At 36.2% G+C, this 25,538-nt stretch overlaps 1 protein-coding gene across 1 annotated transcript; it reads right to left on the bottom strand.

Annotated features, from left to right (window-relative positions):
- Positions 1 to 23,994: 23,994 nt before the first annotated feature.
- On the bottom strand, positions 23,995 to 25,049 carry LOC113360435. The gene is made up of 2 exons (XM_026603944.1): positions 24,729 to 25,049; positions 23,995 to 24,636 (listed from the first exon to the last, which is right to left on the bottom strand). The coding sequence occupies exons 1-2, from the start codon at positions 25,047 to 25,049 to the stop codon at positions 23,995 to 23,997; spliced, it is 963 nt and encodes a 320-aa protein (XP_026459729.1).
- Between the last annotated feature and the right edge of the window lie 489 nt (positions 25,050 to 25,538).

Genomic DNA, 25,538 nt, shown 5'->3' with positions numbered 1-25,538 from the left:
TGAGTCAATTAAACGAATTAGGTTGAAAGTATAGCTGGGATTGACTCTAAAGTGTAGAATTGGTGTTTCAGTAGAATTTATGGTTTGTTCTTGAGAACCTTGGATGAATACAGGCAAAGGGGATGATTTTAGTAATATCAAGAAAGAGAAGATGGGTTGGTAAGAAAAATAAATACACATATACAGTTGGATCGTGATTGTTTTGGTGATTGAACTGGAAGTGCCGGAGAGATAGATGGAGACAGAGAAGTGGTGGTGAATGTTTGGAGAAGGAAGAGAATAAGAAAAGATAAACTCTCTTCGTCATTTGGCTAAGATTTTTGTAAATATTAAGAAAAGTGAAGGATATAGTAGTAATTTTTTAATAATTATCATTTTTTAATTATTACTCAACGGAAGTTAAGACATAACCTAGTCAACGCGAGTCAACGTCCAGTCCAGATACCAAGCCCTAACGTTGGATAAATATTAGACCAAAACCCAATATTGGTCAAAACCTGAGTACTAAACTCCAATTATCCCTAAAAAGAAACATATAAGCCAACTAATTTGTCTTTCCCTATCAATCTTAGAGGGACAAAATGTCATTATTATGGTTTAAGCCAATTTCAAATACCAATGAATGAAAAAATTGTTGCATTCTCGAGGGATATCGAGCAATTTTAAATTTTTCTTCCTGATAATAATCTCTGAAATATTGGACCGTTCCACTTGTAGTTGGAATGCAGTAGCACACTCAAGGTCAGTGGGTGCGCACCCGACTTGTTAGGCCATTCCTTAGTCCTTAAAGTGACTATATCGATCTTGATATAATTTTCTTTGACAAAGAATGTATCTATAATTTAATTTTTAAATGATCATCTCATTGGCCCTATAGGTCACAAAATCATTGGAGATTTAATTTGTATATTTTGGTTGTAACCAATAAAATCCATGGTCGATATTCAATTTTTATTTCAAGCAAATTACAATTTGGACAACTGTTTTATGGCTCTTGGAGTCAGTATCTACTGTCCAACCAGGTATTGTTAACATCCATAAATTATTATGAGTATATATTCTCTATTAATCAGATAGTACTCTACGAGACCTGTTTTGGTACATGAGATGAAATATTTTCGCTGTAATCAGGGTGAGACTATATACTGTTAGACGGGTTATGTTAATTACTTAATATTTATATCTATTATCTCTCATCATAATCAAATTGATAAAGGCTGTCATTATAAGATTGGCGTGAATGTCTCATTTTGCTTTGATATAAGTTTCTGCCTCTTAATGAGGTAAATCCATGACATCTAGCAACATGTAGTGTTGTATAAGAGAATACAAGTAGTGTTCCAATTGAGACTACAAAGACACGATTCACATTTTCACTGTTAATATCTCTTCACTTGATGATGAGGAGATTATAACGCCCATGGGCATCGGTACCAGTATTTCAATGAATTTTCTTTTTCAAGATATACATACACTTGAGAATTTTATGGGATCGTGGATATTGTTGTTTATTCATTTACAGTAGCTACTGAATAAATAATGGTGGTTGTGAACCCTCTGCAGAGGAATATCGACATATGCGATTGGTAGGCACAAAATCCAAATTATATTGGATTAAAATCTCTTGAATAACGCAATATTTGGATCCAAAACTTAACACCTTATTCGTGCAAGCCTGAATTCTAAAAATTACAGGTTGGTGTAGTCTTCATGCGTTATATAAGAAATACGATCGTTGTAAAACGATTTGAGTGTTCTATTTTTATTTCTCAAACCTTAGGATTGATTCAATAAATTTTTGTTCCCCATGTATGATGTTTTTGGCGTGGTAGTCCTTGAAAGATTCAAATAAATATGGTTGGGAACATATTCAAATTTGTAATCCTTTTAGGATTCAAATTATATTCAGACAGCTACCTGACTGTGTCAGTGTTAACAATCCTTTATGTGTTTTTTTTATAGAAACATGGTACAAAACCAAGACCGGATTAATTAGTTGATGATATCAGCTTTATAGGTCTCTTGAGGAGTCCTTAAAAACACAAAATCCACGCTTTAGCAGCATAAACTCTATTTTCTTTCCTTTCTTAAATCTGCAGTTAGAATTATGCTAGCATAAACTCGTGTTTAAGATAGACTAGAGTTATTCTTTTGATGCTTTTTGTTTTGTTGAAAGACTCATATAGTTGGGTCAACATCGATAAATATGTCAAAAGTTGTACTCTTTTTCCTTCGTTTCAGGCTTTGTCCCATGTGGTTTTCCTGACATAGTTTTAACGAGGCAACATCTCTGACGTTTAAATTTTATTTTAACGTTGATATTTGTGCTCTTTTTCCTTCGTCCATATTTTTTCCCACTGGGTTTTACTGGGAAAGTTTTAGTGAGGAAATTTAATTCAACATGGTGGTCATCCAAGGGGGAGTTGTATCAATTTTGGTTATTTGGTGGATTCCCATCATTAACTAGGTTATTTTATTAGACCAAATCAACATAACAATCTCTTAGATATTTGGATGTTCTTCTTTTTTTTGCTAGGTATTTGGATGTTCTTCTGAACCACATAAAGTATGACTACAAAAACATTTTTGTTCACTTATGTAATTTATTTACATCTTGGCTCTATGTTGAAGAAACTACATTAACAATTTTTGCAAATCATCTCGGGAATCTAGCAATAACCATGACACAAGTTCTCAATGTATTGAAGAAGAATGTAGAATTCGCAAAAGTATTAATCGAAGACAATATTGCTTGTGCAACACAAAATAAGACTTCATCAACTATCCAACATCTTCATGAAAGCACAGTAAATTCGTTCTTCAAATTGGAAAGTCTCGACTCAATATGCAAGCCAAGATTTGACTGAAGTATTCACCAGGGGGAGCGCCATCATCAAAGGTGCATTTGCTGGACTTATCGCGTTGTACTCTTTTCCCTTCTTCAATATTTTGTCCCACCGGGTTTTCCTTGTCAAGGTTTGTTGATGAGTGAAAACGATTTGCTGATTTTTTAGGAAAGTGGAGACTCGAGCGTGCGGGCGGAGACTTCTTGAACGAGCAAATTTCCTAAACTTTTTTCAAACAGATGCACTACACGGGACTGCTTTGAGTTCGATAGATCAATCTATAGGACTCCGGCCTAAACTAAGAAAATGGTCGTTCCGGAGTCAATTCTGTCACAAAGAGGGATGAGGGTCGATCTGTAGGAGGGAAGCTGAGAAGTGTGTGTCAGATCAATGATGATCAAGGATTGTGAATATGTTGATGATTTCTGCAAATTTGTGAATTATTGAGTTCATATGAGATAAGTTATGATCGATTGAGTGATAATTTCCCGTGGATCGAAATTGTTGTTGTTCAATCGTGGATTCGGAAACTTAATTTATATTGCAAGAATAGTAGACACATTGATCCCAATAAGTATGACGGTTGTTGGAGCGAAAGAGTGGGAAAGTGGGAAACTGTGGTTAAACCAGTTCCATATCGTGCGAAGACTTGGTTGATTGTCCATCCACTACTTTGCGAACTCTCTCAAATGCTTGCACGACTTACTCACATTTATCATCGTGGGTGTACACACGTGCCGTGGGCCGCCAGACTAAAACTCTAGTGAATATCCCGCCATGTGACGTGATTGATTTCTCATGAATGTAGAGTCTGCAAAGCATACCTGTATTTAATTAGTCAGTTGTTGACTTGATTAGACGACGAGTCTTAGACTTGATGATTCAATCATAATGCACGAATGTAGTATGCTCTGAGACTCAAGTATTGAGCATCAGGTGTCTGTTGAGACAGAATAATGAAAATACGTTGAGTTTTGATGAATTGTGATATATCATTTTACCAGTCGAGGTAATAATGATATTTTGATAATTTGGATCAAGCGTCCGATGAGATTGCTCGATCAAGGACTTATTTTGATATGTCAAGTATTCAACATGAAATCAAAGATATTGTTGAATTATACATAATGCTCATTTCTGATCTAATATATCTTGAATGATCGAATGACAAAGGAATCTGAAATATTGGATGGTCGTCCGTTCGAACCATGTTGCTCAGTCGAGCAAAATTGTTGGTAGAAGGACCAAACATTAAATATAAATTAGAATAGTTGGATCAATAGAAATCTCGAATGTCGATAGTTGAATCAACATGCAGAATATTGCTCGGTCGAGCAATTGATAGTTGAATCAATGAGTTCTGAACCCAGTTGATCGTGTATTTTGCTAATTTAAGCAATTTAGTGTTGATAGATAAGAAAAATAAATATTGATAGTTTAATAAAATATTCGTTTGAGCAATATTGCTTGATTCATGAATTATTGGTAACGGGACCAAATAAAATATTAATTAAAAATACTGGTAGCTGGACCGAATATTATATAATTAATTAGGATGTTGATTGCTGGATCAACATAAAATTATTAGTGTTTTAACTTGCTCAGAATTATGGTTTGAAGAGCGTTTGGTTTGAAACCCTAATTTTGATCGATTGTTGATCAATTGATGATTTACTGAAAATCAACCAATGAGTGAGAGAGAGACCAGATACATGGTATGATGAGCGGACCATGTAACGCCCAGGTGCTCTAATGAGCATGCACCAAAGTCCTTTGTAGACCAGTTGGTGAAAGGATGATTAATTGTTCGTTTAATCATTATTAAAATACTGTTCATATGAGCGTTAGGTGGTAAAACCTAATTATGAAGAGAGCGGGGGACCGACCAAGGGGTATGAAACCGGACCTTGGTGGTCGTGGGACCAACTGATGGTCGATTGATCAAATTCTAAGTTGTTTGGAAAGAGTTTGAAGCCAATTTGAATTATGGAAGATTAATTAGGTCAAAATCATACTAGGGTGTGAGACCGGCTTATGCATGCCAAAGGGCCGACCTTGGTCGACCAAGGTAGTATGCCCGTGTCACCATATTTCTAGTGACTCAATTCTGAGAATTTTGATATTTTTCTGGTGCGCGTTCGAGCAATATTTTGGATTTTCAGAAGAGTTTGATCTTGACGAAACTCTCGATTTTGCTTGAATGAGCAAGTAAAAATTTGCTCGTGCAACCAATATTTTGAGAATATTAAAATAATGATATTTTAATATTTGCTGTGAGAAGCCAGGATGGTCGTGTGACCATTTGACTTTTTGCTTTTTGGTAGTTTGAGTAATATTTGAGAAATATGGAAAAACCAGGTTTTTGATCAAACGAGGGAGTTTCATGAGATGAAAGAAGAAATAATAATAATAAAATAAAGAATTAGGGAGGTGTGGGACCGGCCACGTCAAAGGCATGTCCGAACGGACATTGTGCCCGGTCCCATGCTCTTTCCTATTTTATATTATTATTTTTCATCATGTGAGGAAATATGGGGAAACTAGGACTTTTTCTCAAACGAGGAAGTTTGCTCAAATAAGGGAGTTTTCATAATACAAGAAAAATAACAAAATAGGCTAAACTAAAATAAAGGGAAAGGCGAAACTGGCCACACCGGCCGGACGATGGCCCGGTCCCATGCGCCTCTTGTTTATTTTATTTTATTTTATTTTCATATTATGCATAGGTTTCCTCGTTCGTCCATATTTTTGAATGCTCGTTTATGCATTTGGATGCTCAATTATGCATATTTGGGTGCTCGTTCGTGCATTATTGTTAAGTGCACTCACACCATTTTCTCGGGGTTTACTCGGTGGTGGCCTAAATGCCTGGAAAGTGAATATTGATTACTAATTCATGGAATCCAGTTGAGAATAAGCCATGAAACATGGTAATGAGATAAAACAAATTATTTTCTAGGAATTCAATTGATGAATGTTGCGTTAGAATTAATCTATGAATGGCTATATACTAGCATGAAATATGTCTAGGAGTGTTTATTCGAGAATCGAGGTATGAGATGGTAGAGACATCACACTCGTTCTGAATATTAATTATTTATAGTCAGGGAACATTGAGACATCCTGAAGACGTTAACGCTCTATACTAGCATGAAATATGTCTAGGAGCCGTCCAATCATTATCGATTTCTATACAAAAGTATTGATGAAATATACGAAGTGTTAAAAGCTCAGTTGAGAGGCTTTACGAATCACATATTCATGCGTGCTCTTAGAGGGTGTACACTTAATCAGAGATTGTGAAATGAGCTTTCATGAATCCTAAAATATGAGTTTCACATACGCGTCTGAGCCGTGTCAGAAATATGCAAGATCATGATTTTACGATTTTAGCCTTTGTCCAAAATCCACCATCAACAAGGTTTTAACGAGACAACATTTACATGTCCAACACTGTTTCAAGTCTTTACGTGCTTATGCAATTTCAGATTTTTCTCTTTTGAGTTTTCCTGGTATGTTTATAATGACTTATCAGGGGGAGTGTTATAAATAAATGTTTATTTACTATGATGCCCTTGTGTCTAAGATTATGGTTTCTTCTATCCCTATAAATAGAGACATAAATCCTTGTAATTCTATACACATGAATAAGAAATATCTCTCTCTTCTTCCCTATACTTTGTGTCCCCTTCTCTCTTTCTCTACTTCATAAAATATGTATTTTTATCTCGTTTTTTTTTTTTTGGTTTTCTTTTATTGCAACTTTTTTTAAAATTATCTTTTTATTAAAGTATATTTATACAAATAATAATACTAATACACATTGACAAAAGGTACCCGAGCGACAAGCTGGGGACCAACAACTTTTTGAATAATAACACCTTATATATGGAAAAGGGAACCTCCGATTTTGCAATTTGCATCTTGGCTGGCGAGACAATTCTTTAACCTCTTTAAAAAAAGCACACGTGTCTTCGCCTAGTTCGCCTAGGGTTGTGAAAGATAGAACGCCAAACTCATAACCATGTGTCGAACACTTGTCCAAATACTATTATTGGACAAGTGTTATTGGTATTGGTATTATTATTAATATGCTTCTGAGAAAATATTGTTATTATTATTATAACATAATTTTTGGTCTTTTTAGTTTTATTATTATAAAATCATATATATTTTAATTTTATTCTTTTTAAATATCATTTTTTTACTATTACATTTATTTATTTATTGTTATTATTTATATGTGAATTAGATCTTTTTTTTATTTATTTTTAATAAAAAGGGGACCGCCAGGGGTAGTTTATTAAGAAGTAGAAACAAGATCCTTACACATCATCAGCAGAGGGTGTTGGTATCCTATCAACAATCTGGGCACCGACTCCCTTTTGAATAATAATACCTATTCTATGAAAAAGAGACCCTCCTATTTTACGATTGACATCTTGACTAGCAAGATAGTTCCTCAACCTTCTCAGAAAAAAACACAAGTATCATCATTTAACTCACCAAGGGTTGAAAAACCAGCACCCCGAACTCATACCCGTGTGCTAGGCACTTGCCCGAGTACTTATTGCGCTTGCTAGTGACTGCATCAGAAATGACTTGGCCTGGGGTAAAGGAAGTGGTTCGGGCACTAGTGAATGGAGAAGTACCTGTGACATCATAGCAAGCGTCGCGGCCGTTGTCCCAATTATAAACCAGCAAATCTGTGGGTCTGATAACGTGAGACGATGCAGATAAAAAAACCCATAGGGGACCTCTTTGTTATTATTATTATTATTACTGTTATTATAAAACAACACCTCAAATGGCCTTCGTTAGAGCACTGCTCGGTCAAACTCGCATGCGTTGCTATCTCAAGCATGTTTGTCAATGTTAGTGATCAAAACTATAAGTCTTGATTTCTAGTCTCTTATAGCTAAGTCCCGGACTAGGATAGTAAGTGTAGTTGAGCTCAAGGACTTCATGGCGATTCATCATACAAGAAGAAGATCTACTCAAGGAACCGGGCGACAAAAAGGTATATGGAGACTTGAACTTATCTGTCACTCAAAATTCTATCTATTCTATCTCCTACTCTTTGAGACAAAAGTCGTATGCTATATATATAGACTAGATCATACACATTTGGTATTTCGAGCCGAGTATACCTCTGTTAGAGCATAAATCGGTATACCTCGCATGCGTTGCTATCTCAATCATGTTTGTCAATGTTAGTAATCAAAACTATAAGTCTTGATTTCTAGTCTACATAGCTAAGTCTCGGACTAGGATATAAAAGTGTAGTTGAGCTCAAGGACTTCATGGAGATTCATCATACAACGAAGAATATCTACTCAAGGAACCGTGGAACTTCATCAACAAAAAGGTATGTGGAGACTTGAACTTATCTATCACTCAAAAGTCTATCTCTTCTATCTCCTACTTCTTATGAGACAAAATTCGTATACTATTTAGACTAGATCATACACATTTGATATTTCGAGCCGAGTATATCTCGCATATCTATATCTCGAAATCATGTGTTGGTAAAGCGCCTCGCTTTGATCGGGTTTATCTTCACCTAATGACGAAAGTCATAATGTTTCAATCACTTTGAAAATCGCTTTGACGAGAAATAGTGTAACAACTATATAACGTCCTCTAAGAATGTTTCAATGGTTGGAATGCGAGTTTAGGTCTAACGGTTGAGAAATATTAGCTTGAATCTAAATCAGGTTTTCATCTAACGGTGAATATTGATTGCTTTGTAACTAAGGCACAACCCTGATTTGAAGACTATATATAGGAGACATCTAGCATTGGGAAAAACTAATCCCCACACATCTATGTGATACTAGTGCGCTCGCTAGAGTTGATTCTCCTCTAACCTTTGGTTTTCTTCTCTACAACCAGGTTAACGACTTAAAGACTTCATTGGGATTGTGAAGCCAGACCGATACTACTTTTATCGTAGTTGTGTGATCTGATATTGCATCTTCTATCGTACGAGTACAATATTTGATTGTCTTGAGATCGTGAGAGTTCTCCGATAGGCAAGATAAAGAATTCACAAACATCTTCGTCTCACTGTTTGTGATTCCTCGACTTCCTCTTGTGTATTCAAGTAAGAATGTTGATAGGTGATTGATTAATCTAGGTTGTTCTTCGGGAATATAAGACCGGATTATCAATTGGTTCATGTTCACCTTGATTTCATATCTTAAAACGGAACAAAAACCTAGGGTTTTTCTGTGGGAGACAGATTTACCTTTGATAGACTTTTTATGTGTGAGACAGATTTGTTTATTATCAAGTCTGCGATTTTGGGCTGCAACAACTCTTGGTTGTGGGTGAGATCAACTAAGAGAATCAAGTGCGCAGTATCCTGCTGGGATCAGAGGCGTAGGAGTACAAATGTACCTTGAATTAGTGGGAGACTGATTGGGGTTCAACTATAGTCCAGTCCGAAGTTAGCTTGGAGTAGGCTAGTGTCTGTAGAGGCTTAATACAGTGTGTATTCAATCTGGACTAGGTCTCGGGGGTTTTCTGCATTTGCGGTTTCCTCGTTAACAAAATTTCTGGTGTCTGTGTTATTTCATTTTCTGCATTATATTGTTTATCTTTATAATTGAAATAATACATGTTGTGCGTTAAATGTTAATCGATTGGGGATCCGACCTTATGGTTGTCGATTTCATTGATTAACACTTGGACATTGGTCTTTGGTACCGTCCAAGTTATTCCTTGTATTTGATAAAGACTCGCTATTGTTTTTAGCTTGAGTAAAAATCAAATCAAGAGAGAGATATTAACTCCTTGAGATACTTTTATCTAGATTGAGTCTGACTGTCTAGTTGATTCTCTAGCAAAGTATTTCGGAGTTAGTCCATACAGATTGCTAAGCGAAATATTGGGTGGTGTTGTTAGACCCACGCTTTTTTAATTGGTATCAGAGCAGGCAAACACACTAAAGACCTCAAAAGTCTGTGTTTGTAGCGATTTGACTATATGGACCATAAAGTCTCAATTGATGCTTCACCAGGTGTAAAAAACAACCGCAAGAAAAGGTCTGACAAACTGATGTCTCTTCAAAAATGGTTGGATGAACAAATCCGGATCAACCATGGTCTTGTTGCAGAAATTGCAGTTCTTAAGGATTTGATATCTGGAAATACTCCCTTTGAGAATTTGAAAAATCTCAGTTGTTCCTCTCTCAAGAAATGTCATAAGTCAGATAGTAATCAACGACAAGTTGTTGAGAAAACTGATATGACAAGGAACCAGTCAGACAATCTTCAAAGCATAGGCTCGTGTTGTGATCCATCCGATCATGTACAACAAGCATGTATGTCTTTTCAAAAGAGTCTTAACATTGCAAGTAATTTTTGTAAGAAAGCTAAACAACTGTATGATTCTCTAAAAGTTCATACAACACTACTAGGAAACTCTAAATCGAGAAGTACTAGTAGTATGGGTGCCTTTGTTTTAAGATCTACATCTCCCTTTCAATGGTTTCGTGATAGTGGATGTAGTCGACATATGACAGGAGACCTCACATGGTTTGTTTCGTCAGTTGACTATGAAGGAGGCCCTGTAATGTTCGGAGATGGAAGTTGTTGCTACATTAGCAAAAAGGGAACGATCAAGCTACCCGGTGTTCCAGAAATCCATGATGTGGTATATGTTAAAGGTATGACTGCTAATCTTATTTCTATTAGTCAAATTTGCGACAAGGGCCATCGAGTTATCTTCAATGCAAATGGATGTGACATTGTTGACAAATCTGGGAAAGTGATTTTCCAAGGAACTTGTGGTAAAAACAACTGTTATCTTCTTGATACTCAGTTTAGCAACCGCTGCAATTTGACTAAAGTGGAATCTACACATCTTTGGCATGAGCGTTTTGGTCACATCAATTATCGCCTTCTAACTAAGATCATTAACAAAGAACTTGTTAGAGGCATTCCCAAAATCAATGCAAAGATTGAAGGTGTGTGTGGTTCCTGTCAAAAGGGTAAGCAAACAAAAGTTCACCACAAATCATCTCGAGATATTCTTACTAAAGCTCCACTTGATTTAATTCATATGGATCTCTTCGGACCAATTCAACAACCCACGGTTGCCGGTAAGAAGTATGCTTTAGTTATGGTAGATGATTACACCAGATTTACTTGGGTTGCATTCCTATCCCATAAGAATGAAACCCTTGGTGAATTCAAGATTATTGTTAAAAGGATCCAGAACGAACAAGGTCGCAAACTAAAGAAAATTAGAAGCGATCGTGGAACTGAATTCAAAGACACCAAAGTATTTGAGTTCTGTGACGAACTTGGAATTATTCAACAATACTCACCACCGATTACTCCTCAAGCTAATGGAGTTGCTGAAAGAAAGAATAGGAACATCCAGGAAATGTCCAGGGTAATGCTCCACAACAAAAACTTACCTTTAAGATTTGGGGGAGAAGTTGTCTTTACAACATGTTACTTGATCAACCGTGTGTATTTGCGGTCTAAAACCCTTAACACTCCTTATGAGTTATGGTATGGAAGGAAACCCAACCTACACTATCTCAGGGTGTTTGGAAGTAAGTGATATATTTTGAAAGATCGAGAAAAGAGAGGGAAATTCGACACAAAAAGTGACGAAGGTATCTTTCTTGGCTATGCGTCTGATAGTCGTGGTTTCGAGTTTTTAATCTCAGAACACAAGTCATGATGGAATCTGCTAATGTTATCATCGACGACATTAGTAATTTTCGTCAAGATAGTTCTCCTGCTGAGTTTCCTCTAACAGAGACAATTGAGAAAGCCAAAGAAATTCCAGAATCAGTTGAAGTTATCCCAACTGTTATTGATCCTGACATTTCTAGTGACGAGGAGAAAAGAACTGATCAAGCCATTCCTGATGAACAAGAACGTGTCCCTCCACGACATCTATGGTTCAAAGGAATCATGACCCCAATAGTATCATTAGGGGAAGGTATTATACATCCAAAACAAGGGGTCAACTTCAGAATATATGCAATTTTGGGTGTTATCTTTCGCAGGTGGAACCAAGGAATATTGATGAATCTCTGAAAGATCCTTTTTGGGTAAATACGATGCATGAAGAGTTAAATCAATTTGAAAGACAAGATGTCTGGGAACGTGTACCTTGTCCTCCAAATGTCAATATTGTCGGTACCAAATGGATATTCAATAACAAGTCTGATGAATTTGGCACAATTGTCAGAAATAAAGCTAGACTTGTCGATCAAGGATATTCACAGATTGAAGGAATCGATTTTGACGAAACCTTTGCACCTGTGGCACGTCTTGAGTCCATTCGACTTTTATTGGCCCATGCCTGCTTTCTCAAGGTTAAGTTGTTTCAGATAGACATAAAATCAGCGTTCCTAAATGGAATTCTAAAAGAGGAAGTCTATATCGCTCAACCTAAGGGATTTGAAAATCTTGATTTCCCAGATCATGTGTTGAAGCTCAAAAAGGCATTGTATGGATTGAAGCAAGCACCAAGAGCCTGGTTTGAGAAACTTACTACCTCTATTATTAGAAAAGGATTTTCAAGAGGAGGAGCTGATAAAACATTATTTACCAAATGGAGTGGGAAATATGTTGTCATTGCTCAAATCTATGCAGATGATATCATCTATGGATCAACTTCTGAAAAATTCTCAAAAGACTTTCAAGTCTCTCTTGCTAAAGAATTTGAAATGAGCAATGTTGGTGAATTAAGATACTTCTTAGGATTACAGATTCAACAATATAAGGAGGGGATTTACTTATCCCAAGAGAAGTACGCACGTAATCTTGTGTCAAGATTCGGTCTGGATAAGTCATCTCCTAAGATGACTCCCATGCCTACTACTGGTAAATGGCACATGGATGAGAAAGGAGCAAAAAAGGATCAAAAACTATATCGATCCATTATAGGTAGCTTTTTGTATCTTACAGCTACTAGACCTGATATTTCCTTCAGCGTTGGTTGTTGTGCCAGGTTTCAGGCAGATCCAAAAGAATCTCATCTTGCAGCTGCAAAAAGAATCATACGATATATAAATCACACTGTTGGGTATGGTCTCTCGTACACTTTTGATACTAATACTGACCTTTATGCTTATTCTGATGCTGATTGGGCAGGATGTGTAGAAGACAGAAAAAATACATCAGGAGGCTTCCACTATGTGGGTCTCAATCTTGTAGCGTGGAATAGCAAGAAGCAAAACTCTCAATCCCTGTCTACATGTGAAGCAGAATATATTGTTGCCGGATCATGTTGTACTCAACTCCTATGGATGAAACAAATGTTTGCTGATTATGGAGTTGATACTGGAATAATGAAGATCTTTTGTGATAACTCCAGTGCGATTCGAATTACTGAGAATCCTGTTGAGCACTCAAGAACAAAGCACATTGACATAAGGTACCATTTTATTCGTGATCTTTATGAAAATGGTATCATTGGTATGGAATTTGTGCCTTCCGAGCAACAATTGGATGATATTCTCACCAAACCCTTAGACACTACAACTTTTCAACACTTGCAGCAGTCTATTGGTGTTGTTTTGGTTCATTAAACCGTTTCGATGACTCTTGCCCCTATGCTTATCCTTATCTTTTGGGCAATTGAGTCTAAAACTCCAGTAGGTACTTTCGAGTTCAGTTTCTGTAGGATTGTTGTTATCTTTTTAGTATCTCTTTTGTGTTTCCAAATCCTTATTTTCTTTCGAAATTAAGGTCGCTCTTGTTGTTCTCTCGGGAATGACATCAAATGGGGAAGAGTTCTTTTGAACTTGTGCTTAATGGTAATATCTTGCAGGGTGTGCGTCTGTGGAATTTTATAGGGGTTATCTTGTATCATAAAACTCCTTGATGAATGCATTTAGCTTCGGCTTTATGATTTCATCTAAATTAAGTTGGTATGTATTTCTTCTTTTAGTCTATGAAACGTCTCTTCTCGGAAATTTCATTAGGACCCCGTTCTTGTACCTTTGCCAATTTTATTGACAAAAAGGGGGAGAATTAATGTGTAGTTATACTACAAATACATATGGTTTTCAGATCATTGTGTAAGTGGGAGTGGTTTCCATGTGAGATGGAGTATTGACTAAGGGGGAGTGATACATATCACCGTAGTATTATTGTTAAAGTCGTGATGCAATTGGACTTTGATGTTACATAATAATATTATGTCACTGTATACCGATGATCGAGAATCTCGATTTCTCTCATTGTTATAGCTACGGATCTTCAACAACGGTGATGCTAAACTTACAACCTTTGGGATTATTGGAGTACTTGGAAGGACGAAGATTTCAGGAAACGTTGAAGATTAGAATATGGAATAGGATCCAGTAAAGTTTATCTTTTTTGTATTCCATATGTATTAATAGTTTTGTCACTAAAATTGACAAAGGGGGGAGATTTTTAGAGCATAGCTCGGTCAACCTCGCATGCGTTGCTATCTCAAGCATGTTTGTACATGTTAGTGATCAAAACTATAAGTCTTGATTTCTAGTCTACATAGCTAAGTCTCGGACTAGGATAGAAAAGTGTAGTTGAGCTCAAGGACTTCATGGCGATTCATCATACAACGACGAATATCTACTCAAGGAACCGTGGAATTTCATCAACAAAAAGGTATGTGGAGACTTGAACTTATCTATCACTCAAAAGTCTATCTCTTCTATCTCATACTTCTTATGAGACAAAAGCCGTATGCTATATAGACTGGATCATACATATTTGATATTTCGAGCCGAGTATATCTCACCTATCTATATATCGAAATCATGTGTTGGTAAAGCGCCTCGCTTTGATCGGGTTTATCTTCACCTAATGACGAAAGTCATAATGTTTCAATCACTTTGAAAATCGCTTTGACGAGAAATAGTGTAACAACTATATAACGTCCTCTAAGAATGTTTCAATGGTTGGAATGAGAGTTTAGGTCTATATAACCAATGATGGATATAATCATTGTGTGGGAACACATATGTGCATAGGTCCTATTCCTTAATCCGAAGTTTGCGAACTTTGTTGATTGAGAGAAACAAGAGGAATTGGCTTTGCCAAGTCCGCTAGCTCAGTTTGCACGGAAGTTCTCTTGCCGAGAATTTCTGCTGGGATTTTCTACAAATTCGTTTGCGTGTTTAGTCCGCGAACTGGCGGAAGTCTCCTTGCCGAGATTTTCTGCTGAGTTTGGAAAACTCTGCCGGTTGTCTTAAGTCCGCGAACTTATTTGCGTACTTGAGTGGGTTATGATCTAAAGATGTGCTCTGAACATGAAACTTAAATTACTAAGGAATGCAGTATGCAAACCGTGGCCATAAAGTTTATGAACCGATTCAATCGAATCGAATCATCTTTGTTTGAATTGTGTCTTGTGTAGTTACATAAGATCACATAGCAATTGAACAAATCTCTAACTAGTTCATTTGAGTCAATCGAACTAGTTATGGTGAAGAAGAACAAGGTTAATATGAAATTCTCATATGGTTGACCTTTTGGGTTACTATGTTGAACCAACATACACGTACACGTTTGGGCACGGTTTTCACAAACCCAGTAAACGTATATCTCAAGTGTGTGTGACAAGCTAAGTTTTCGATCTAACGGTTTAGAAATATTAGCTTGAATCTAAATCATGTTTTCATCTAACGGTGAATATTGATTGCTTTGTAACTAAGGAAAAACCCTGATTTGAAGACTATATATAGGAGACATCTAGCATTGGGCAAAACTAATCCCCACACGTCTGTGTGATACTAGTGTGCTCGCTACAGTCGATTCTCCTCTAACCTTTAGTTTTCTTCTCTAAAACCAGGTTAAAAACTTAAAGACTTCATGGGGATTGTGAAGCCAGACCGATACTACTTTTATCATAGTTGTGTGATCTGATCTTGCATCTTCTATCGTACGAGTACAATATTTGATTGGATTGAGATCGTGAGAGTTCTCCGATAGGCAAGATAAAGAAGTCACAAACATCTTCGTCTCACTGTTTGTTATTCCTCTACGTCCCCTTGTGTATTCAAGTAAGACTGTTGAGAGGTGATTGATTAATCTAGGCCGTTCTTCGGGAATATAAGACCGGAATATCAATTGGTTCATGTTCACCTTGATTTCATATCTTAAGACGGAACAAAAACCTAGGGTTTTTCCGTGGGAGACAGATTTATCCTTTGATAGACTTTTCTGTGTGAGACGGATTTGTTTATTATCAAGTCTGTGATTTTGGGTTGCAGCAACTCTTGGTTGTAGGTGAGGTCAGCTAAGGGAATCAAGTGCGCAGTATCCTGCTGGGATCAGAGGCGTAGGAGTACAACTGTACCTTGAATTAGTGGGAGACTGATTGGGGTTCAACTATAGTCCAGTCCGAAGTTATCTTGGAGTAGGCTAGTGTCTTTAGCGGCTTAATACAATGTGTATTCAATCTGGACTAGGTACCGGGGTTTTTATACATTTGCGGTTTCCTCGTTAACAAAATTTCTGGTGTCTGTGTTATTTCATTTTCCGCATTATGTTGTTTATCTTTAGAATTGAAATAGTACAGGTTGTGCGTTAAAGGTTAATCGATTGGAGACCCGACCTTGTGGTTGTCGATTTCATTGATTAACACTTGGATATTGGTCTTTGGTACCATCCAAGTTATTCCTTGTATTTGATAAAGACTCGCTATTGTTTTTATCTTGAGTAAAAATCAAATCAAGAGAGAGATATTAACTCCTTGATATACTTTTATCTAGATTGAGTCTGACTGTCTAGTTGATTCTCTAGCAAAGTATTTCGGAGTTAGTCCATACAGATTGCTAAGCGAAATATTGGGTGGTGTTGTTAGACCCCCGCTTTTTCAACCTCGCCTATCTATATCTTGAAATATGTGTTGGTAAGCTTTTCGCTTCGACCAAGATTATCTTTACCTAGTGACGAAAGTCATGAATATTTCAATCACTTTGAAAATTGCTTTGACGAGAAATAGTGTAGCAACTATATAACGTCCTCTAAGAATGTTTCAATGGTTGGAATGAGAGTATAGATTACATAACCAATGGATCCCTTGAACCGAACTTTTCGAACTTTGTTGATCCAGAGAACCGGAAGTATGGCAAGTTCCAAGTCCGCGAACTCAGTCCGCGAACTGCCGAAGTTCTCAAACTCGAGAATTTCTGCTGGAGTTGACAAACTACTTGTGTGATCCAAGTCCGCGAACCCAGTCCGCGAACCGGCGTAGTTCTCGAACCCGAGAATTTCTGCTGGAGTTTGTAAACTCTATCCGGTATCTTAAGTCCGCGAACCTAGTCTGCGAACTTGAGAAGGTTATATATTTAAAGATGATTTCTGAACTTAATCTTAAAAGACTAAGGAATGCATTTGCAAACCGTGGCTGTTAAATTTCATGAATCGATTCGAGTGAATCAAATCATCTTTGCTTCAATTGTATCTTGTGTAGTTACATAAGGTTTCCTTGCAATTTAACAACTCTCCTAACTAGTTCATTTGATTCAGTTGAACTAGTTATGGTGAAGGAGAACATGGTTGGTATAAATCGCTCATATGGTTAACCTCTTTGGGTAGACTATTGTTGAACCAACAATGTACACGTTTGGGTGTGGTTAACAAACCTAGAAGCGTACAGTCATTTGTGTATGACAAGCTAAGTTTTCGATCTAACGGTTGAGAAATATAAGCTTGAATCTAAATCAGGTTATCATCTAACGGTGAATATTTATTTCTTTGTAACTAAGGCAAGACCCTGATTTGAAAGGCTATATAAAGGAGACATCTAGTATTGTGCAAAACTAATCCCCACAACTTACGTGTGATACTAATTTGCGTGCTAGAGTCGTTTCTCCTTTAACCTTTGGTTTTCTTCTTCTAAAACCATAACGACTTAAAGACTTCATTGGGATTGTGAAGCCAGACCGATACTACTTTTATCGTAGTTGTGTGATCTGATCTTGCATCTTCTATCGTAACAGTACAATCATATTGATTGGCTTGAGATCGTGAGAGTTCTCTGATAGGCAAGATATAAAAAGTAATCACAAGCACCTTCTTCTCATCGTTTTTGATTCCACGACATCTTATTTCGCTACCATACGATTAATATTGTTGTGAGGTGATTGATTAATCTAGGCTGTTCTTCGGTAATATAAGATCGGATTATCAATTGGTTCATGTTCACCTTGATTATTATCAAAAGACAGAACAAAAACTTTTAGGGTTTTTTCTGTGGGAGACAGATTGATCCTTTGATAGACTTGTCTGTGTGAGACAGATTTGTTTATTGTTAAAGCCTGCGATTTTGGGTTGTAGCAACTCTTAGTTGTGGGTGAGATCATCTAAGGGAATCAAGTGCACAGTATCCTGCTGGGATCAGAGGCGTAAGGAGTACAACTGTACCTTGGATCAGTGGAGATTGATTGGGGTTCAACTATAGTCCATTCCGAAGTTAGCTTGGAGTAGGCTAGTGTCTGTAGCGGCTTAATACAGTGTGTATTCAATCTCGACTAGGTCCCGGGGTTTTTCTGCATTTGCGGTTTCCTCTTTAATAAAATTCTGGTGTCTGTGTCTATTTTCGCATTATATTTGTTTATATAATTGAAATAATACAGGTTGTGTGTTTGAATCAATCAATTGGAAATCCGACCTTTGGTTGTTTATTGATATTGATTGATCCTTGGACATTGGTCTTTGGTACCGTCCAACTTGTTCCTTGTATTTGATTATAGACTCGCTGATTTCTATTAGCTTGAGTGAATCAAAACAAGAGAGAGATATTAACTCCTTGAGATACTTTTACCTAGATTGAGTCTGACTGTCTAGTTGATTCTCTAGAAAGTGTTTCGGAGTTAGTCCATACAGGTTTCTAAGAGAAATATTGGGTGGTGTTGTTAGACCCCCCGCTTTTTCGGCCTTTATTAGAAAAACTCAAAGAGTAATTATACAGGATTGGCTGGGAGTCTAGCAACAATATGAGCTCCCACGCCTTTATTTATATTATTATTATTATCCTCAAATGTAATTATGACATTTAAAATAAATAATGAAGTTTTACAAGAAACTGGTTGGGAGTCGCGCAACAAGCTGAGCTCCCACACACTTTCGAATAACAATACCTAACTTGTGAAAAAGAGACCTTCCTACCTTGTCATTAATATCATGGTTTGACAAACAATTATTAAGTTACTTCATAAAGACCACCGCATCACCACTAAGTTCACCTAATGTGGTAAAAGCAAACACACAGAAGCCATAACCTAAAGTCGTGCATTTATCCAAGTATTTCTTACATTTGCGAGTAATTGCTCTGGAGATGGCTTGACCTAGTATAAAATTATGGGCGCCACCACCTGAGAACGGATATATCCTGTAATGTCAAAGCACGTGTCTCGGCCATTCTCTCAATTATATACTAGAATATCCGTCGGTCTCAAATTATGATCATTTTTTGACTGGAACCCCTAGGCAATTTCTTTACGGGCTGCTACTCCAGATCTGAAACAGATGTCGGCTAGTACGTCTCGAACTAAGTCGTGACTGAAATTGAGACCAACATCGCTTTCATAATACAGTGCATGGTCTTCAAAAGCATCCATTAAAGTGCCGTAACCGGGACAAGGATTATTTTCTTCGAAAAGCGGTATACCCAGCCGGTAACACAAAACAGATCCAAATTGTCTCGGCCACATGCACTTATTTAACCCACCAATAGGTATAACCATTATATAATCCTGAGCATGAGCAGGTTTATTACATTTCCATAGTATTGAATCTCTCTCAGTCATCACAAACTTCTCCTTTTTTTTCTTAATAACCAATTTTATTAAAAACCAAAGAAGTTTACAAAAGAACAACCAAGGAAATCAAAGAATACAAAAGATGAAAAAACAAAAAAGAAGCCATTAAAATGGAAGTTTAGCTAATTCTATAATAAGTCTGATATGGATTTTCCAGACAACTTAAGAAATTTGGTTTTCTATCAAAAATGTGTTTTTCTCCCCTGTTTAAGGTTGCACCCTTCTTTGCTACTTTGTCAGCTGAGAAATTCACCTCCCTGTAGCTGTGTATAAAACTCCAATCTGTCACAGATGAGCATATTTTTCTCCATCTTGTCTCTGCAAACCAAGGAAGTTTCTGTGATGCAAATGCTTGGATCACTGCCTTTGAATCTGTTCTGAAAACAATATTAAGGAAATTGTTCTGAATAGCCCACTCTCCTGCAATGATAACTGCATAGATCTCTGCATAATAGTTAGTTGATATCCCCAGGCCACCTGATATTGCTATGATGAATGCACCATTGATGTTTCTCCCAACTATTCCATATCCAGATATACCTGGGTTTCCTATAGAGGCCCCATCACAACATAATAGTATTTGTCCCTGCATTGGAAGTGTAAAGAAAACTTCCTTGACAGTCAGTCTTTTAACTCTTCTTGATTTTAAACCAAGACTTTTTAGCACCTGCAGATCATATTGATTGTTCCACATCATTGCCTTCATTCTTACTTCATTGTCAGAGATAGTCTTCAATACTTTTCTTTTAATGACCATAATATCATATTTTCCTTTATCATATAAGCATTCATTTCTTAGGAACCAGATCTCTTTCATTGTTATAAATGAAACCAATCTCCATATTTATTTAATTGCAAGACTTTTCTGGTTTGCAAATTGCAATTCAAAAGATCTGGGATTTTTGAAACTAAACATGTCTCCAAGCCATTTCCAGATTATTTCACTAAAATTGTAGAACCAAAGGATGTGTTTTCTAGTTTCCTCTTCATTTTTGCAGAAAATGCATCTTGAAACCATGTTAAAATTCCTTTTCTTCATATTATCATTAGTTGCAGTTATATTACTAGCTAATTTCTACACATTACTAGCTATACTTGGGTGAACTGAGTTATTCCATACCTTTGTAGTCCAATGAATTTTAGGAAATTTCTCTCTAATGACTTCAACTGCAGAAGATACTGTGAAATCACATGTTATTGTACCAGTCAATATCCTTCTGTCTTTATCACCATTCGTAACAGGCAATTCATTTAATCCAATCATCTTTAGAAGTTCTATAGGAATAATCCACTCTCCATCCAAAAGAAAATATGCAGCTTTCATGTCAGGGAATTGCTTGATATAATTGTTTTCAGGGAATGTTTCCTTCAATGATTTCTCCACCACCCATTTATCATTCCATGCAGATATGTCTTTTCCATTACCAACTATCCATCTTGTATGTTCTTCTACTTCATTCATCACCCATTTCATGCCTGACCAAATTGAAGATTTCTTGTAGTATGTGATCCATTCACCCTTTTTATTCTTGAATTTAGATTGAAAGAATATAGACCAGTCATCTGATCCATTTTTCATTTTCTAGAATAGCTTCATTAAAAGAGCTTTATTTATAACCTCCAATCTCCTCAAACCAAGTCCTCACTCACTCTTTGGAGCACAAGTGTTATCCCACTTCAGTGTTATTACTTTTATGGTTGAGGGATCACCTGATCATAGAAAATTTCTTATTATTTTCTCACACTCTTTTATTACCCTCTTTGGCCCTTTATATACAGACATTGAGTATATTGGCAGACTGCAAAGAACAAACTTGATTAGAATGAGTCTCTCTTGAAATGATAGCAATTTTCCTTTCCATCCAACCAATCTTTCATGCATCATTTATACTACATTCCATACATGATATGATTTAATGTTACCTGGTACCAGATTTACTTCCAAGTATTTATCTAATGTTACTTTTCATTCCTCTGCAATCTGTATCCTTCTAGCTTCACTAGTACCTCCAATGAAGCATTTACTCTTATCCAAATTTACTAGTTGGACAGAAGCATTTTGATAAGACTGCAGAAGCTTCATTAATTTCCTAACATTCCTTTTCCTGCATTAATGAAAAGAAAAATGTCATATGTAAAAAAGATATGAGATGGTTGTATGCCTTCTCTGTTTATCATTGACTTTATTTTCCCATCATGTACCATTGTAGATATATTTCTACTAAGAACATCTTCAGTTATAACAAATAAGAGGGTGAAAGAGGATCACCCTGTCTCAATCCTCTCTCAACTTGAAAATATCCTTCAGGCCCTCCATTAACTAGCACTGAGATTTTTGCTGATTGCAGTAAAATCTTTAACCAATGAAGCCATTTATCAGTGAAACCAAATTTTCTTAATACCTGAAACATGAATTTCCAGCTCGGTGAGTCATATGCTTGGGTCATGTCAAGTTTCAATCCATAATTTCCTCCCCTTCGTTTGACTCCCATCTCATTTATCATCTCAGATGCTAAGGCAATTTGCTCCTGAATTGTTCCCCCCTTGATAAAGGCTCCCTGCTGAGGTGATACTATCTTGTGAATTACTTTTCCAAGTCTTGTTGCTAGGATTTTTGTGAAAATTTTAAAGCTAAAGTTCATAAGACCAATTGGCCTGAACTGTTTAGCTTTCTTTGCATTATTAACTTTAGGAAGCAGCTTCAGAAAATTAGCATTTAACCCTGATGGTATAAATCCTCTCCTCCAACAGTACTGTATAGCTTTTATCAACTCTGCTCCAATTATATCCAATGAACAAGAGTAAAACCATCCTGCAAAACCATCTGGTCCAGGAGCACTCTCTGGATTTAGATCAAACACAACCCCTTTTATTTCTTCATCAGAAGGAACAGAATCCATAATGAAATTGTCTTCATCAGTCATGACTTTGGGTATATTATCCATGATTCCATCTTCTATAGTTACCTCTTGATACTTGAATTTTTCTTCAAAATGATTAACCAGCTCTCTGGCAATTTCTTTTTGGTCTGTTATGATATTACCAGAAGTATCTTCCATTTCTGAAATCATATTTTGAGATTGTCTTATCCTCATATTGACATGAAAAAACTTGGAAATTGAAGCTCCATCTTTCAGCCACATAACCCTTGATTTCTGCTGTATTATTTCTCTCTTCTGCTGCTCAAGAATTTTCTGATTTCCCCTTGCAGTTACAAGATTGTTCAAAAACAAAATATTTTCTGGATCCTTATCTGATTCTAATGTTGCTTTCATTACTTCCTCCTCATCCAGCTTCAACTTCTTATTTACATCTCCAAAAACTGACCAATTCCATTCTTTAAGATCACGTTTCATTCTCTTCATTTTATTCATGAAAACAAAAATAGGATTTTCCTTCCATATTTTGTTCCCAAGAATTTTTAATAACTTCTAAGAATGCAGGATGAGATTTCCAAACTTTAAGTGCTCTAAAAGGAGTGTTGCTTGGTTTTGGAATTTCAGCATTTGTCCCATATAAAGTGTTATGATCAGAGATGTTTCTTGCTCCTACCTTATATCCCCAAGTTGGGAATCTCTCTAACCATTTTTCATTAAAAACTGCTCTGTCAAGATTACACAAAATTCTTTTTTTACCAGCTCTGTTGTTGCACCAAGAATACTCTAAACCTGTTTTAGGAGCCTGAATTAATCCACTTTGATGTAAGCAGTTATTGAACTCTAACATAGCAATCCTCAGAGGTCTTAAACCACCATGTTTTTCTTCGTCGCTCATTATAGTGTTGAAATCACCCAGTGCTAGCCATGGTTTATTCATTAAGATAATCTCCACCAGCTCCTCCTATAAGCTTCTTTTGTGTATTGTTAAGTTTGCAGCATGAATACCAGTAATTAGTAAATCTCCCACTTCCACAGTTATAGCTTGATCAGATAAGGATATGATATTAGGCCTCTGTAATGAAGAATTCCAGAAAAACCAAATTTTACCCTTTCTTTATTCTCTTGTATTATGTATCACCTCATAGTGCATTCCTGGTAACTTCAATTTTTTGAAAAAATCTGCAGAATAAGATACTTTTGGTTCTGTAATTATTACTAAAGAAGGATTAAAAGAGTGTACTAAATTCCTAAGTTTGTCTTTGGCCTTCACTCTTCTCAGGCCTTTGACATTCAAGAATAGTACTTTCATTTTGAAGTTTAGGAATGAGAAGTATTTCTTCTCAATATCTCCCTTTTCCCACCATTAGAAATTAAAGTTGATGCTTGTTGTCTTGTTGTAACATTAACACCCTGTGAGGACTTCTTCTTTACTTTTGGACCACTGTCATTTTTAGTACCTTGTACCACAGGTGGAACAATTGTACTAGCTAACAGAAGGTGCACTTGCTGCATTACTTAATATATTCTCCAATGAGAGAGTAGGAAACACAACATGAGAGTTAATAGATTCTTCAGACATATTCTGTAAGACATGAAATTTACCAGAGTTTGCATTTTGTTCTTTATTTGTTGCAGAGGAATTAATAATTGAGGGATTGTACTCTTGATTTGTATTAGAAGAATGACTTGCATGAGTACTTGGTTCACCAACATCATTTGTTGGGAAGCATATATCAAAACCAAAAGGAATTTGAGTCTTTCTCTTTGGAGTAACTTTCCTCCAAACTTTCTTTTGCTCTTTAGGAAAATCTGCAGTAACTTCATCTTTGTTTTGTTCTCTTTTTTTGTTTCTACATTCTGCAGTAAGATGACCAACAATCTTGCAATGGTAACAGAATTTAGGCCTATTTGGAATATTAACTATTTGCTCAAACTTTCCATACTTGGATTCTACACAAATCTTGCTTGGAATTTCTTTTGCTAAATCCATTTCCACCAAAATGCTTGCATAATATCCTACATCCTTCTTGAGAGTATTTTCGTCAGCTTTGATAGGTCTCCCTAAAGATTTTCCAATGTGCAGTAATATTTTCTCCTTCCAGTACTCAATACTAAGACCAGGAAACTGAACCATACATAAGCCGTTGATGTTTTAAACGATTCAGGATTGAAATTTGGTTCCCATTTTCTAATTTTGAGATCCTGATTTTCCACAACCCAATCACCATCCCAAATGTATTTCATATCAGATTCATTCTCTAGTTTGATAATGAAGTAACCTTTTCCAATTGGTATTAACTGAACTTTTCCTGAAATACCCCATTGTCTTCTTAAAGAAGATTCAACTATAGCGAATTTAAAGTGAACCAAATCTAATCTTCCTATTAGACTGAATTTCCATTCATCTAAACTCTCATCAATATCTTCATCAGGAATGAATGGTAAGAATTCTTCTAGATTTTTTTCAGATTTATCATCTGATTTTGTTTGAGATCTAGAATCAGTTTCACTTGATTGATTATCTCTTATTTCCGACATTGAAACTTATTGAATTTAATAGTAAAATGGATTTTTATTACCACCAATCATTGATACAACCCAGAAGAACACCTGAATTAATGAATAAACTTGCGAAAATCAAAAAGAACGAAGAAAAAATTACCGAGTCAAACCGATTTTTCGCCTGAGTCAAGACCGATTGATTGTTATTCTCTTTAACTCTTGGATTAGAGTATTTTACTCATCACAAACTTCTCCGGTATCTCTTTCACCACATCATCAAAGTATTATACCGCCAGGGTTTTCATAGAATAGGGGGCAATTTTATAAATGTGATGGTTAGAAGAGGGTAAGCCACATACCTGCAAGTAGTCATGTAGAACTTGTTGTGAGATGAATCTTGTTTCAGGGAAAATTGTGTTGATGAGGATAGTTCTCTGCAGATTGAAAGTCTGAAGTTGTGATGCCAAGTAACAATAATGGATAGTATCAGACATGGTGTAGACACCTAGGCCACCGTGTTTGATC

This window comes from Papaver somniferum, chromosome 3, assembly GCF_003573695.1.
Source record: "Papaver somniferum cultivar HN1 chromosome 3, ASM357369v1, whole genome shotgun sequence".
Classification (NCBI taxonomy): domain Eukaryota; kingdom Viridiplantae; phylum Streptophyta; class Magnoliopsida; order Ranunculales; family Papaveraceae; genus Papaver; species Papaver somniferum.
This window is presented reverse-complemented; position numbering and strand designations above follow the sequence as displayed.